This window comes from Cebus imitator, unplaced genomic scaffold (genome assembly GCF_001604975.1).
Source record: "Cebus imitator isolate Cc_AM_T3 unplaced genomic scaffold, Cebus_imitator-1.0 Scaffold68, whole genome shotgun sequence".
Taxonomy (NCBI): domain Eukaryota; kingdom Metazoa; phylum Chordata; class Mammalia; order Primates; family Cebidae; genus Cebus; species Cebus imitator.
In genome coordinates this window covers 10476400-10492559 of record NW_016107383.1, presented here as the reverse complement: position 1 = coordinate 10492559, position 16160 = coordinate 10476400, and the positions used below count along the sequence as shown (strand labels likewise).

At 41.7% G+C, this 16160-nt stretch overlaps 1 protein-coding gene across 1 annotated transcript in view; it reads left to right on the top strand.

Moving 5' to 3' along the window:
* TATDN1 (TatD DNase domain containing 1) overlaps window positions 1-16160 on the top strand; it is a 51942-nt gene that overhangs the window by 3338 nt on the left and 32444 nt on the right. The window contains exon 2 of the mRNA XM_017530756.2: window positions 15589-15654. Within this exon, the coding sequence (XP_017386245.1) occupies window positions 15589-15654 (66 nt within the window). The remainder of the gene's footprint in view (window positions 1-15588; window positions 15655-16160) is intronic.

Sequence of the window (16160 nt, the reverse complement as noted above, 5' to 3'; positions counted from 1 at the left end):
AGAGAGAAATATCTGTGCAAGAAGAAAATGCAAAATACAGACAACAGTGAAAATAAAAACGTCACATTCCATTCCTGGTATAGTTTAGATATTTGTCCCCTCCAAATCTTATGTTGAAATTTGCTCTCCAACATTGAGGTGGGCCCAGTGGGAGGTATTTGGGTCACTTCCCACCGTCCAACTCATGGGGATGGATCCCTCATGAAAGGCTTGATGGCTTCCCCATGGTAGTGAGTGAGTTCACCCTGGCTCCCCTTCCCTTTCCACCAGGATTGGAAGCTTCCTGAGATCCTCATCAGAAGCAGATGCTGACGCCATGCCTCTTGTACAGCCTGCAGAACCATGAGCCACATAAACCTCTTTTCTTTATAAGTCACCCAATCTCAGGTATTCCTTTATAGCAATGCAAAAACAGACAAATACAGTTCCTATAAATCACACATAACACCTCCATATCTATCTTTCCAGATCTTTTGTAGGCATACCAAACAAAATGATCATAATGAGGCTACTCTTTTGTAATTTGCTTTTTTCAATCATAGTCTCCACCCTTCCGTTTTAGGAAGTTTGCATCTTAACTGATACCAAAACCATACTCAAATTTTTCCTGTTTTTTCAAAAGTGTCCCTTACCAGGTGTTCATGTCCAAAATAGTATCCCATTTAGAGCCACACATTTGGCTGTTAACTTTTTAAATCAAGTGCAGAGGTTTGCAAACGTTTTCTTTAAAGAGCCATATAGTAAATATTTTAGACTTTGAGGGCCATGTGATCTCTATTGCAGCTATTCAACTCTGCCCTTGTGTGTCCTGTGATGTCATAATAAATACATATTTGTTCTTTGCTCCCATTTTTTTGCGCACAGCTCCTAACACTCTTGAATCTCTTAAGTGCTAAGTGTCTTTTTGCATGCTACTAAGATGACTGATGGCTGGGAATTCCTAGATAACCTCAGGATGGGGTTTGCCTGGAAAAACCAATCATGTTATTAGAGATGGACGTCTCAGTCCCTCCCACCCACTCCCAGCTCTGGGGAAGGGGAGAGGAACTGAAGGTTGAGTTGTTCACTAATGGCCAATGATTTAATCAGTCATACTAACATGTTGAAGCCTCTATAAAAACCCATCCATGTCTCTATGCATCTCTTCCACTTGGCTGTCTTTGAGTTGCATCTTTTTATAGTGAATGGGTGATAGTAAGTAAAGTGCTTTCCTGAGTTCCGTGATCTGCTCTAGCAAATGATGAAACCTGAAAAGGGGATGTGGGAACCTCTGATTGTAGCAAATTAGACAAGTTGTGGGTAACCTGGGAACCTACTGCTTGCAACTGGTATCTGAAATGAGGAGAGTCTTGTGGCGCTGAGCCCTTGACCTCTCCAGTCTGATATTATCTCCAGATAGATAGTGTGAGAATTGACTTAAATTGTAGGACATCCAGCTGGAGTTAGAGAATTGGTTATTGGGAGGGGAAACCCCATACACACCTGATATCAAAAGTGAATGGGTGGGCAAGGTGCCTCAGGCCTGTCATTCCAGCACTGGGAGGCCAAGGCGGGAGCACCTTTTGAACCCAAGATCAGGCTGGGCAACAAAGTGATACCCCATCTCTATTTAAAAAAAAAAAAAATGAAGTATTTAGAGTATTGTGTGAGAATACAGTAGGAGAAAGCAATTTGCGTTTTCTCCAGTCTCACACCTTGTCATTCAAAAGCAGGTGATAGACAGTATGTAAATAGGTGTGGCCACGTACCAGTAAAACTTATGGACATTGAATTTCTTATAATTTTGATGTGTCACAAAATATTCTTTTGATTTTCTTCAACTATTTTAAAATGTAAGGTCATTCTTAGCTTAGGGGCAAACAAAAGTAGGCAGTAGCTTGTGAGCCTTAATTTACCAACCCCTTACTAGTGCATTTCTTTTTTTAATGACACTGACTTGCCAAAGCACCTGGACTAGTTGTCCTGTGAAATAAAAATAAAATTCTAAGCCCCCTAAACTGGCTGAATGGACCCCCTCTTTGGCCAAGTAGACCCCAGAAAAACGTGAAAAACTAAGATTCCCAAACATGACAAGATGCAAGGTTGGTCATGGTCCCCTTACTAACCAATACCAGACTTTTTCCCTGAAAGTTAAACAGAACCAGCCCTGGAAAAACAAAGAATGAAAAGCAAAGAATGCTCCTCTGCTGACTTCAGCCAACTGCCTGACATTGTGACCAGCCTTCCCTCCTTTTTTAGTTCCACCATGACAGCTGACCAGTTTAACGAGGCATTCCTTCCTGTACTGAGGGCAGTTGTCACCACCTCAGCCCTCATCAAGGCTACCAAAATATACTCCTGGAATCCCCTCTCATTTTATATGTTTCTCATTCAATTTAGGCCCTTTGCACCTGGGCATCTTTCAGCCAGTTGATTGACCTCCTATGAAATAATTTTCTCCTCTGGTAACCTAACCATGATTTACCTCCTTAATCCAGCTACCCTTTTGCATTTAATAGGAGATGTTCCCCATGACTGCGTTGTCTTTATAGATCCCCTTCTCTCACCTCATATAGATTAAAGGAGTCCCTCTTACCCACTAAGGGACCCTTTCTCAAAAATTCTGCTGGCTTCCATTATGCAGCCTACGTGGTGTTTTCTCTGATGGGAACCATTGCATCAGGCCTCCAGCCAACTGCCTGATCTGCCCAACAAGTAGAATTAGCATGCCCTCACTTGGGCCTGCCTACTGGCCGGGGATGAAATGGCTAATATTTATACGGACAACACATATGCCTTTGGAATTGCCCATGATTTTGGCATACTCTAGAAACAGAGGATTTTTTACTTCCTCTGGACAACCTATTAAGAACAGAGACTAGGCCGGGGGTTCATGCCTGTAATCTTAGCACTTTGGGAGGCCAAGACCTGTGGATCACTTGAAGTCAGGAGTTTGAGACCAGCCTGGCCAACATGGTGAAACCTCGTCTCTACAAAAAAAATAAAAAAAAAAAAAAAAAAAAAATTAGCCAGACATGGTGACACGCACCTGTAATCTCAGCTACGTGGGAGGAGAATCGCTTGAGCCTGAGAGGCAGAGGTTGCAGTGAGCTGAGATCATGCCACTGCACTCCAGCCTACGTGACAGAGTGAAACTCTTGTCTCAAAAAACAGACTGCCTTGTTTCTCTTAGACACCATTTAGGCTCATTGAGCCCTAGCCATTATCAAAGTCCAGGGATATTTCTCTGACAAGATGGAAGACAGCAAAGGCAACCACCTAGTGGATACGGCAGCTAAAGCTGCCACCCTGCAAGTGGCTCCTTCCCTCAGTTATGTGTACTCAACACACTCCTTCCCCTCCTCCCCTTGCTCTTCCTTCTTCCTTGCTCCCCTCCCCATCTGAAGACCTCCTTTCCAGACTCATTTTCACAAAAGATAGTCTTGGAGTCTGGAAGAGGGAAATGGATGAAACAAAATTGCACTTCCCCGGACAAAATTATGGGAAGATCCAAATGGACACCGAGTCCTAACGCAGCACCCTACAAAGACAGACAACCTTCATACATAATGTAACCCATTAGAATCCAGACAAAATGATTCATCGGGGTAGACTGTTGGTGGCTTTCTCCAGCTCTTGCCCCTCAGATATAAACTTTGCAATATCTACTCTTAGTATAACCCAGGTGAACTCCTAAAGCTCCCTTCAGGACAATTTTCTCTTCCCTAAGGTCCCTTCGCCATGTGACAACTTGGTTTCACTGAGTTACCACCATCCCACAGATTAAATTTTGTTCTTCTAATGGTTGACTATGTATTCTCATTGAGGTATATCTTTCACCTGTAAACAAGCAACAGCTATGGTGGTGGCCAAATGCTTCTTGAGAAAAACCGTTCTTACCTAGGGTGTTCCCACTGAATTCCACAGTGATCCAGGCACTCATTTTACCTGCTGAATACTGGAACAAGTTTTTAAAAGTCTGCCCATTTTATAACACTTTCACTGTGCCTGTCACCCCTAGTCCTCTGGGCTAGTTGAACAGTCTAATGGGATCATTGAAAACCAGCTGGCAAAAGTTACAAAAACTTTTAACCCATCCTGGCCTAAAGCTCTCTCGTTAGTGTTGCTGATTCTGCAGTTCACTCCCACTGGGAAATATCAGGTCTCCCCTTTTGAAATTGTTACTGGTTGGTCTGTGCACTTAGACCAGGAACTATTTTCTCCCACCCAATTACAGGGGGAGCTTTTGGCTTATTACCAGGGGCTTGTTAAAGCTATAAAGATCAATCACTGCAGGTTGTAGGATCTTTTTACAGCTTCCCATCAGGCCTAAACCCCAGTATTACCACCTCCAGCGTGGTGATGACAAGTACTGGAAGAGACGTCAATTAAAATACCTCCTCCAGCCTACTGGATGGGTGCTGTTAACTAATCCTTATGTTGCAAAGTTGGAGAGAGTTGACTCGTAGTTGCACGTGTCTCATCTGAAAACACCAGCCCCTGCTGAATCTTGGAAGTTGATGCAGTCTCTGACACTAGACTTAAGTTAACCAAAGCCTCATCTTTAGACCCAGAAAAAGGCAATAGTCAACATAAACTGCTTTTGTGAGACTCAGGGCCAGGACTATATTCAAAGACACTGGGACTCATTTAATAATTTGCCTCTTAATAGAGTTTGTTCCATGCCTTTCTACTAGATAACTTCAATGCCTAGCTAGCTACCTGTGTGCGCCCTCTTCCTGTCTTTATCAGAACTAAGCAGGGCTTGTGACCGCCCCCCCCCCCAAAAACGTCATTGCTCTGTTCCTCTAGTGACGTGTTCTCTTACTTAAGGACAGTCCCTAAAGTTTGTCAGATAATCCCCTTGGATTTGTATGGAATTTATGTTTTTTCCCTTGGTTCAGTTTTCTGAATTGTTAAATGTCTGTTCCCTCCTTTCCTTTTACCCTCAGCCTTACTGTCCCCTTGTCCCTGTTTGTGATTGTCTCAATGCAGAGAATGGCATGATAACACTTTAGTTAAGCTGTCCCAAATGTTGCTAGTAGAAGGAAACCTACTGGATTGCTGGATTTGCCAACAACTTTCCTGATCCATTCATGATAAATATATGCCATTGGTAATATCATCACTTCTCAGATGTCCCTAATGTCACCACTTACCCAGACCAACCCCTTTCCCTATTGACTTTCCAGGTCCAATTGCTTCAAAGCTCAGATATTGTCACCCTTTGTTTTGATTTGTCCTTGGTTCTTAACATTGGAAACCCATTCTTTGGAGCCTTCTTTGTTGTTGTTGTTTGGTTTTTTTGAGACTGAGTCTTGCTCTGTTACCCAGGCTGGAGTGCAATGGTGCAATCTTGGCTCACTGCAAACTCCGCCTCCCAGGTTTGAGCGATTCTCCTTCCTCAGCCTCCCAAGTAGCTGGGATTACAGGCACCCGCCACCACACCTTGCTGATTTTTCTATTTTTAGTAGAGACTGGATTTCATCATGTTGGCCAGGCTGGTCTTATCCTGACCTCTGGTGATCCGCATGTTTTGGCCTCCCAAAGTCCTAGGATTGCAGGCGTGAGCCACTGCCCCCAGCCTATCATGACACCTTTTTGATCTATGAATTACTGGGTAGACAAGTGTCATCTACATCAGATAAATAAAGTGAACAATATATCCCTACAGTGCCAACAGTATTTGCATTTAAAATATGTGAGTGGATTCTGGAAAGCTTGCAAGAGAAATGGCCCATGGTTCAGTTTGGTGTTGTCAACACTCCCCATGAATGCATCTGATAATGAACACACCATCAGAAGTATCACTTGTGGCCCCCATTCAGGCTTGTGTTTGTATATGGCATAGGGTCTGAACCACCTGTACAGCTTTGGGCACACTGCTGCCTTGACAGCTTACGGTTAGAAGGTTCATGCTTGCTGGGTTATTTTGTAACCCCCTTATCCTTACACAAACTTACAGAAGGACCCACTTTCTCTCTTCGTTATTAAACTAAAAGGCCTCTGCTGGCAGGGTATGAAGATGATACAGATCAAAGCATCCTGGGAATATTAATTCCAAGGGTTGGGGTTTATGTTAATAAGGATTTGATTTGAAAAGTCTCTGCCACTATTGGTCAGAAAGCTGCAGCTGCTGCAAAAAGCCTTGTAGCTCAACCAAAGTCTTTAAACTCCTTGGCTCGCGTAATACTAGATAATAAAATTGCTGTAGGTTTTCTCCTAGCCAGACAAGGATTTGTTTGGCTCATGCTTCCTGTTACACTTATATAAGTACTTAAGGTGAAATAGTAACTGTTAGAGAAAGACTATCCAAACAAACTTAAATGGTTACAAGAGGTATGAACTACTAATACGCTCAATGATCTATTTAGTTGGCTTCTAACTGGCCTGGGAAAGCCCTTTCAGGCTGCTATGTGTTTGTCATATTCATAGTCTCCATCATACTTTCTTTTCGAATATTTAAATTACTTATGATAGAACTGGAAGAAGTCCATGTTACAACCAGAATTATGATGGCTCAGTGCATAGAGCTTAGAGGGAAGTTAATTCTGTAGCCATTTCTTTTGGCTCTTATATCTCTTATGCCTTATGGGTTAATGAGTGCCTGCCGTCTCTATTCCTTCCTGATCTAGGATGTCCAATTGGCTATCCTAGGGAATAGATGGATCTGGGACAGGTAGCCACACCACCCTGGCAATGCATGGGACAAAAAATAAAGATTTGGCCATTGGTGCTGGCTGCAGCAGATTGTGGCCACACCAGATCGTGGCCAAAAGTGGGAAATGTGAAATAAAAATAAAATTCTAAGCATCCCCCTACCCTACCTGACTGACTGAATGAACACCATCTTGGCCAAGGAGACCCCAGAAAAACTTTAAAAGTTAAGTTAGCCATGATGAAATGAGACGTTGGTCACGCCTCAGTACACCCCCTTCCTCACCAATACCAGACTTTTTTTTTGTAAGCATGAAGTAGAAATCACCCCTGGAACAGAAAAAGAAGACTCACTCCTCTGCTGACTTCAGCTGACCACCTGACACCACATCCAGACTCCTCTCCTTTTTTGTGGTTTTGACATGATAGCTGATCAGTTTCATGGCACGTTCTTTCCTGACAAATGACCACCAGTCACAGACTAGTTCTGGCTGGGTTACTTAGGCTATGTACCTTTTGACATATAAAGCTTAATTTTACTGCATTTTAATGTTAAATCTCCACCCCAAAGTGAATATGGGGTTTATGTAACACGTATGTTTGCTTATCATACATGCATAAGTCCACCTTTCATGAATAGACATAGCTCCTCCTCTAACGTGTTAAATATGTACGTTAGCAGCCCATTTAGTGTAAAACTCCTGTTCCCTGCTTCTTCCCTTGAAATGCTTGGTTTTGGTCTCAGCCAAAGGCTCTGCTTCCCAGCCTGCAGGTTGCACCTCAATACAAAAAAATTCTAAGGCCGGGCGTGGTGGCTTATGCCTGTAATCCCAGCAATTTGGGAGGCCAAGGTGGGTGGATTACCTGATGTCAGCAGTTTGAGACCAGCCTGGCCAACGTGGTGAAACTCCATCTCTACTAAAAATGCAAAAAATTAACCAGGCATGGTGGCAGGCATCTGTAAACCCAGCTACTTGGAAGGCTGAGGCAAGAGAATTGCCTGAACCGGGGAGGCAGAGGTGGTGGTGAGCAGATATCACGCCATTGCACTCCAGCTGGGCAACAAAACTCTGTCTCAAAAAAAAGTTTTTCCCTCTTCCCTAATGTATAGATCTCATGATTTTAAGTCAACATCCTACAGAAAGTCTTATGCCCTGGCTTTGTTCATTTGCTAAATAGTAGTATCATTCAGCTTGTTCTCTAATCCCCTGTATTTGCTGTAAACTTGAAGTTATATCTAAAGACTAACAGTATCTTTAAAAAAGAAAAATTGTGCCCTATTTGCTGTCCCTTATTATCCCTGGATCACAAGTGACAGTGATGTGACATGATTCAGTGAGCCCAAATACTGAGGCTTCAGCTTAAGAGTTGTGGTTTTCTCCTGGTTACAAACAGTGCTGTTTTCTACTCTTACTTTGTTTTAAAAACGAAAACTCAATATTTGAAGAACTCTTAAATAATAAAATATTATTATTTAAGAGTTTTTCAAGCCAGCTATTTGAAAAAAATTAATGAAAAAGAAACATTTCTGATCTCTATAGGGTGACATGCTACTGAACATATGAATCCTTCAGTTTCCTCCCCTAATCAGATGTAGTAATTTTCCACATCGCCTTGTTTTTCTTCCTGTCATTCCCTCCCACCCGTATCTCTTATTTTCTTAGTTTTTCAAGCAACTTACTGTCTTTAGCTGGATCTGGCTAGACATTGGTTTTCATACAGTATTTGTCTACTTTGAGTTTACATGCCAATAGGCATACATCTAGTAGAGACTTTTAGTTTAAAAGATAGTGTTGTCAACCTCAAATAATCAAAAAGGTCAGAATCTAGTTTACAGAGTTCATTCAAGCACAACAGTTAAGGACTGTAGCCCAGAACACACTTCCAAGTTGCCTTAGGGAGTGCTCCTGAGAACAAAAAAGAGGCTCAAGTTTTAAAGGACAAAATCGTAAGGGAGAGGTGATTACAAAAATTGTTAATCAGGGATTCTTACTGGTTTACAAAAATAACATTGTTTAGTGATTGGCTATGTATTGTTGAACTAGAGAGTGTATGGCATTTTAGGGCCACTTGATGTCAGTCTAGAGCCCACATAGCAAGTGGCTTCAAGAAGTAATTATTTAGCTCAAAGGGGAGTGAGCTTGGACTGCTGCTAACATTTTAAATGCCTTTCTGGGCTTGATATTTTGAAAGTGCTTGTATTTCTCAGTTACTAGGTTTTTGTTTCTCACTCTCCCTTAGTATAGATGAGAGCATTTTGAACAAGTTAAATAGGATTTCGAGTGGCTTTATTTTTGTGATTACATCGTGAGTCTTAATGTTCAAAACATATTGACTCACATTTGGGTGTTTGATAATGCATTCTTGGATCGGGAGCCTTAACTACTTAAGGTGGTATGACGGTACAGCTAATGCTGATTCAAATTCCATTTGTTGTTGGCATGTTACAGTGTTTATAATAACACTGTTCCCAGTAATTACATGTTAATAGGACTTTTAATTTGCAAAATGCTTTCACATTCGTTTTTGGATTTGAGCCACATTTTGTTGCTAGAAGGAGAAATGTTATGCCCACCCTACTAGTGAGAAAACTGAGGCTTAGAAAGACACTTATGGCGGATGAGCTTTGACTATCTGGGCCAGCAGTGCGAGGGTACAAGAATTTACCAAGGCTGGCTGGCCACGGTGGCTCATGCCTGTAATCCCAGATAGATTTTTTTTTTTTTTTTTAGCTTTGCCTCCCGGGCTCAAGCCATCCTCTCAAGTACCTTAGCCTCTTAAGTACCTAGGACTACAGGCATGCATCACTATGCCTGGCTAATTTTTATTTCTTGTAGAGATGGGGACTTGCTATGTTGCCCAGGCTGGCCTTGAACTCCTGGCCTCAAGCAGTTGTCCTGCCTTCACTTCCCAAAGTGCTGAGATTACAGGCATGAGCTACTATGCCTGGCCAGGAATTTAAATTTTCTCCCTTTATTCACACGCTGTTGAAATGTCCCATGTAGGGCCCTGGTTTCCTTCCTATCTGTTCCCTGGTGATGACTGATTCCAGGTCTCTAGCCTGCTGGTCAGTGGTGCCAGGCACCATTCCAGGTGCTTTTTAGGGATTAACAACCTCAAGAGATAAGTAGGTACTTTTAATGTTCCCTTTTACAGAAGAGGAGACTGAGGCACTGTGGCCAGGTGATTTTCTTTTTTTTTTTTATTTAAAAATTCCTCCCCAACATCCCACTTATTTTTTTTTTTAAACACCCTTTTTGATTATTTTTGGCTTTAATTTTTTTTTTTTTTTTTTTTTTCTGCTTGCCCTACTGGGTTCCCACTGGCACCCCAGCTCCACCCAGGCGGGCACATGGGCTGGGACCCTGGACAAGGGGTCAGTGAGCAGGGCCAGTCTCCAGGCCCCTCTGCTGCTGGCTTTTATCTGGTCTTATTCTTTAAAAAAAAAAGAATGAAGGAGAGGAAGAAAGAGGAAGAGGGAGAGAGAACAGGGGTGTTGTTTTATTGCCCGGGCTAGAATGCAGTCTAAAAATGGGTATGCCTGTAATTGTGTTTAATAATAGAGACATGAAAAAAAAAATGAGGGAAGAAAATAACTAACAAGCAGCCAACCAATATTTCATTTAAACCTGTAAATAGGTGTGATGTGGTACTGATAAGAGTGTATATTTTGTGTATTTAAAGTGGAGAGTTCTATAAATGTTAATTAAGTCTACTTGTTCCGGATCTGAGTTCAAGTCCTGGATATCGATGTTAACTTTCTGTCTCATTGATTTGTCTAATATTGTTGTTGAAGTCTCCCACTATTATTGTGTGGGAGTCTAATTCTCTTTATAAGTCTTATATATCTGGGTATTCCTGTATTGGATGGGTATATGTTTAGGATTTTTAGCTCTTCTTGTTGCATTGATCCTTTTATCATTATGTAATATCCTTCTTTGCTTCTTTTGATCTTTGTTGCTTTAAAGTGTATTTTATCAGCAAAAATTGCAACTCCTGCTTTCTATTTATTTATTTATTTTTGCTCTCCATTTGGTTGGTAAAATTTTTCTCCATCCCTTTGTTTTGAGTCTTTGTGTATCCTTGCATACGAGATGGGTCTGGATGTAGCATACCAATGGGTCTTGACTTTTTTTGCCTGCCTGTGTCTTTGGATTGGGGGATTTAGTCAATTTAAATTTAGAATTAATAATAATATATGTGAGTTTGATACTACTATTTAATGTTAGCTGGCTGTTTTGCCCATTAGTTGATGGAAGTTCTTAATTATGTTGATGTTCTTTATTTTTTGGTATTTTTTAGAAAGGCTGATACTGGTTGTTCCTTTCTATTTGTAGTGGTTCTTTCAGAAGCTCTTGTAAAGCAGGCCTGGTGGTGGTGAAATCTCTGAGTGCTTGCTTGTTCACAAAAGATTTTATTTTTCCTTCGCTTATGAAGCTTAGTTTGGCTGGATGTAAAATTCTGGGTTGAAAGTTCTTTTCTTTAAGGATGTTGAATATTGGCCCCCACTCTCTTCTGGCTTGTAGGGTTTCTGCTGAGAGATCTGCTGTGAGTCTGATGGGTTTCCCTTTATGGGTAACCTGACCTTTCTCTCTGGCTGCCTTCAGTATTTTCTCTTTCATTTCAACCCTGGTGAATCTGGTGATTATGTGCCTTGAGGTTGGTCTTCTTGAGGAATATCTTTGTGGTGTTCTCTGTATTACGTGGAGTTGAATATTGACCTGCCTTGCTAGGTTGGGAAAGTTTTCCTGAATAATATCCTGAAGCGTATTTTCCAGCTTGGATTGATTCTCTTTGTCACATTTTGGTACACCTATCAAATGTAGATTAGGTCTTTTCACATAGTCCCATATTTCTTGGAGACTTTGGGAGGCCAAGGCGGGTGGAGCACCTGAGGTCAGAAGTTCAAGTCCAGCCTGGCCAACATGGTGAAACCCTGTCTCTACTAAAAATACAAAAAATTTGGCAGGTGTGGTGGCGGGCACCCATAATGCTAGCTAATTGGGAGGCTGAGATAAGAGAATTGCTTGAACCTGGGAGGCAGAGGTTGCAGTGACCCGTGCTTGTGCCACTGCACTCTAACCTGGGCAACAGAGTGAGATTCTGTCTCAAGAAAAAAAGAAGAAAATAAGAATTTTCCAAGACAGTTGTAGGTAAAGAAAGGCAGACTCGTTAGAGAAAGTATGAAAATGCATTGCAAGGTTGCAGCAGTCAGAATCAGCAGAAGAGGAGCTGACTAAGGAAATAAAGGCTTGCTGGAGATTCTGTAGGATGGTCCTTAGGCTACAGAGTGCCACATGCAGTACTGATAACACCAAGGTAGCAGGGAGCTAACTTGCATTCTTCTGTCAGCCAAGGTATTTGATAAGAAGCAGCAAGTTTGTGAGGTATGTATGTTACCTCTTTGCTTTCCCCTGGTCCCACGAGTCTGACTCCTTTCCCCTAATCCCAACTCCACGTTCCCCCTTCCTGACAGAGCCAACAGTGACAAATCTTTGGCATGTGGGTGAAGGTCTCATCTTGTAGCTGACCTGCTGACCAGGGGTATAGAGTTGGCCCTACCTAGGACTGTTAGTCGGGAAGTTACATGGGCCCAGATCTTTGGGTTGGGAGTTAAATTGGGCAGAGTTGTAAGACCATGGGGGAACAGTGTTTGCAGCCTAAAAATTTTGTCCTGCTGCCTCCAAAAGAGAGTCAGGGAGTTCTTTTATTGGCTGTTGTCCTCACTGCAGTAACATTTTGGTTTGAAATTGTTGTATTCTAGAAGACACAAAACGATATATTGTGTTAACAGTATGTGGTGCAAATAAGTATAAGCATTATTATAGGCAGGAGAAGTGGGATCTGACAACATTTCTAAATATTAATAGGATAAGGGAAAAATCGAGGAAAAGATATAAATGTATTATTAATGAGGTTGAGAAGTTGGCCCAGTCTTCATTTCGATTCCCATTTATTCTATCCCAGTTGCTGAACTATGTATAGGCGTAAGGGAATCACTGTAAATTTTGTTGGCATTAACTTTGTGGTTTCTCTACCATTATTTAGCTTATAATTGGCAATGCCAGAAATTCTGGCCTCCAAAGCCCATTTTCTTTCCATACCTACATGGTTGTACTTTCTCCATATTATTGTATTTCTTGGAACTTGTTCGCAGATGGAATACTTTCAGTGATCAGTTTGAACTTTTCTTTGGCCCTTCTGTATTTATTTGTTAATTATCTGAATCACTCTGCAGCTGTTTGCTAGTGGGTAGGTAGGTGAGGAAGTGGTTTGTCTCAGAGGTTGTTCCCTATAGGAGAGAAGAAAACTTCTTAAAGGAAACAGCTGTGAAACACAGAATCCAGAAAAGGACACCTGCCACCGAACCTCCTGAGTTAGGTGAAGCAGACTATTCATCAAAGCACAGAAGCAGCTATTAACAACTGGCTAAGGAATACACTGTAGGCAAACCATGTGTCAGAAAGAAAAAGGCTGTAAGTCACCAGAGATTCTCAGAGAAGAGGGAAGGAATTGGTTACTGAACCAGTGCAGGGCATCCTAAAGGCCAAGACACACCTGGATCCAAATCTGCATTTAGAAGGTACACTGTGATTCAGGGCCTGAACAACTGACCCTTCAGAAGCCAGTTCTAAGAGAAAGTAGTATCACCTAGAGTAGATTGCAGTCAGCATCTGCTTCAGGGTAGGCATTGTAGTACAATTTAGCCTTCCCTTAACACTCATTCCTGTTAGGGCAGCAAGGAATGGCTTTATAAACTAAGGCTCCAAGCTAATCTTCAATTAGCTTTTAAAATTGGAATCAGAAATGTTTACTTGGTAAATTTGCACACTTCTCAGTTCCGTCTGTTTTTCACTTTGTATTCTAGTGAAAGATTGCTTTTGCTTTGGAAAAATTCAAATCTCTTTACTGCCGACAAAGAGTCTCCCTTGAATCCTGAATTGGACTGCCCTGACTTGGCTTCTGGAGTAGGCCCCAACCTTAGGCTTTGTCCATGGCCCACTGGGTTCAGTTTTAGCCGGAATTCTGTAGGTCAGTTTAGTGAAAATCCCTACCTTGCTATCTGATCACTTCCTTATCCCCCATCTTTGGTATCCTAGCACTCTGTCCTGCCTTCAGCAGGAGTCCATCAAGTTGAGTATACCCACAGTCTTCCCTTACCTTTGATGTTTCCTCTTAGTAATTTTTCATCTGTTGATCCCCATTCTACTTGGTGGCAATAAATGTTCACTTGTCCTTGTATTCAAAATTGAGCCCAGTCCCTCCCTTCTGCAAAACCCTCACTGCCGTCAATAGTCTCTCTTGAATAAAGGCTCCCTGAAAGTCTTTGACAAGCGTTATGAATAATTGTTTGCTTAACACTGTACAAAGAGGAAATGGTCTAGAAGAGATACAGAGCATTTCTCTTTTCCTAATGAGCAGTGACGGTCGGTGACCCTAGACTAAACCTCTGTGAAGGATTGTTGTAGGCAGAAAAGCCTGTCCTCTCTTTTCTGAGTTTCCTTTCTCAGTCTGCCCCCTTTATCTAATTTCCTTTCCTTACTTATAAATAAACTAGATAGTAATTCTTCTGATTGGGCCATTCCACGGAACCCCTGTACTGTATGTGTAGTATTAGGTGATATTTGTATGTTAATAGCCCTTCTAATTAAAGGGTGCCAGTTGTGAATTCATCACCCCACCCATCTTTGTTGACATGTTGGTACCCAAATATCTTTTGTAGTTTTCTACATTTTACTTTTTCTCCTGTTGTTTCAAATGCCTGAAATACTCTCCACATCTCTTAAATTCACTAAACTCCTATTCACTTTCAAGGTGTGTCTTATTGTTGGAGCAGACATTCCTTGGGACCAGCTTGGCAGAAATTAGAATGAGAACATACCAAGAAGCTGAAACTTGACAGAAATAACGTAGGGAGCCTGTTGATAATCAGCTGCCTACCACCACTGCAAATTTTAAGATTCTCCTTCTGCTAAAAGCTAAATGATGTATATTTTAAATAAGGGAGGCATTTTTTTTCTTGCCTGTGACTAATTACAGTCTAAGTTGATGTCTTGTTCCCCATGTTCCCTTATATTTTACAGCAGGACAGAGCTTCATGTTGCATCCAGTATTTTAAAGACAGGTGTCTGTACCATAGCTAGATCTGGCATCTTCTGACCTCTCCCTTCCTTACACTGTCTTCCCTCAGTATCAGCAGGAGATTGGTTCCAGGACCTCCTGCAGATAGCACAACCCTCAGATGTTCAAGTCCCTTACATAAAATGGCACGATGTTTGCCTATAACCTATGCATATCCTCATGTATGCTTTAAATCATGTCTAGATTACGTAAAATACCTAATCGATGTAAATGCTATATAAATGGTTTTTATACCTTACTGTGCCTTTGTTTATATTATTTTTTATTGTTGTATTGTTATTTTTATTTCTAATATTTTCAGTGGACCTGTGGTTGGCTGAATCACCACATCCAAATCCAAGAAATACAAAGAGCCAATTGTTCTCTCCAGCAGCCGGAACAGCCTGTAGCTCTTTACAAGCTCTGTGCTCTTTCCTCTTGAAGGCTTTGCTCCTCCTGCTTCCTGTCTGCACTTAACTCTCTTCCACAGGATTATAGTCACTCATCCTTTAAGATTCAGTTCAATGATTACTTCTTTCTGGAAGCCTCTGCTGTGTCCCATAGTACCAGTGTTTACTTCTAATATTTCATGATTGTTGGACAATGGATCTTCCTTACCAATTCTGCAGTGAGTTTCTGGAAAGCAGCAATTATATCCTATTCATCTTCATGTCCCATGCTTCTAGCAAATTGGTTGACAAGTGGTAGGCACTTGGATATTGTTTGAGTAGATGAGTGTGTGAACAAAAAGTTTAGTAACAGAAGCTTCTATGTAAGTAGAAGTTTCAAATAGAGACTCAATGATTAATCAGCGATTTTTGCTTTCTACAGATATTGGTATCAACTTGACTGACCCTGTGTTCAGAGGAATTTATAGGGGGGTTCAAAAGCATCAAGGTAAGTATTTCCTTTATTAAGGCTAATAGTTTCTCCTTGAAGACAAATTTTCTGCCTCAGGAGATCTTGAAAAGCATAATCCAAGCTGGGCCTTGTGGCTCACACCTGTAATCCCAGCACTTTGGGAGTCTGAGGTGGGAGGATTGCCTGAGCACAGGAGTTCAAGACCAGCTGGGCAACATAATCCACTCTGAAAATTGAAATAATAAAGAACCCATGGCCAGGGGCCGTGGCTCACGCCTATAATCTCAGCACTTTGGGGGGCCAAGGTGGGCGGATCACCTGAGGTGAGGAGTTCAAGACTAGCCTGGGCAACATGGTGAAACCCCATTTCTACTAAAAACACAAAAAAATTAGCCAGGCGTGGTGGTGTGTGCCTGTAATCCCAGCTACTTGGGAGGCTGAGGCAAGAGAATTGCTTGAATCCGGAGGCAGAGGTTACAGTGAGCTGAGACCATGCACTTCAACCTGGGCAAAAAGAATGAAATTCTGCCTCAAAGGAAAAA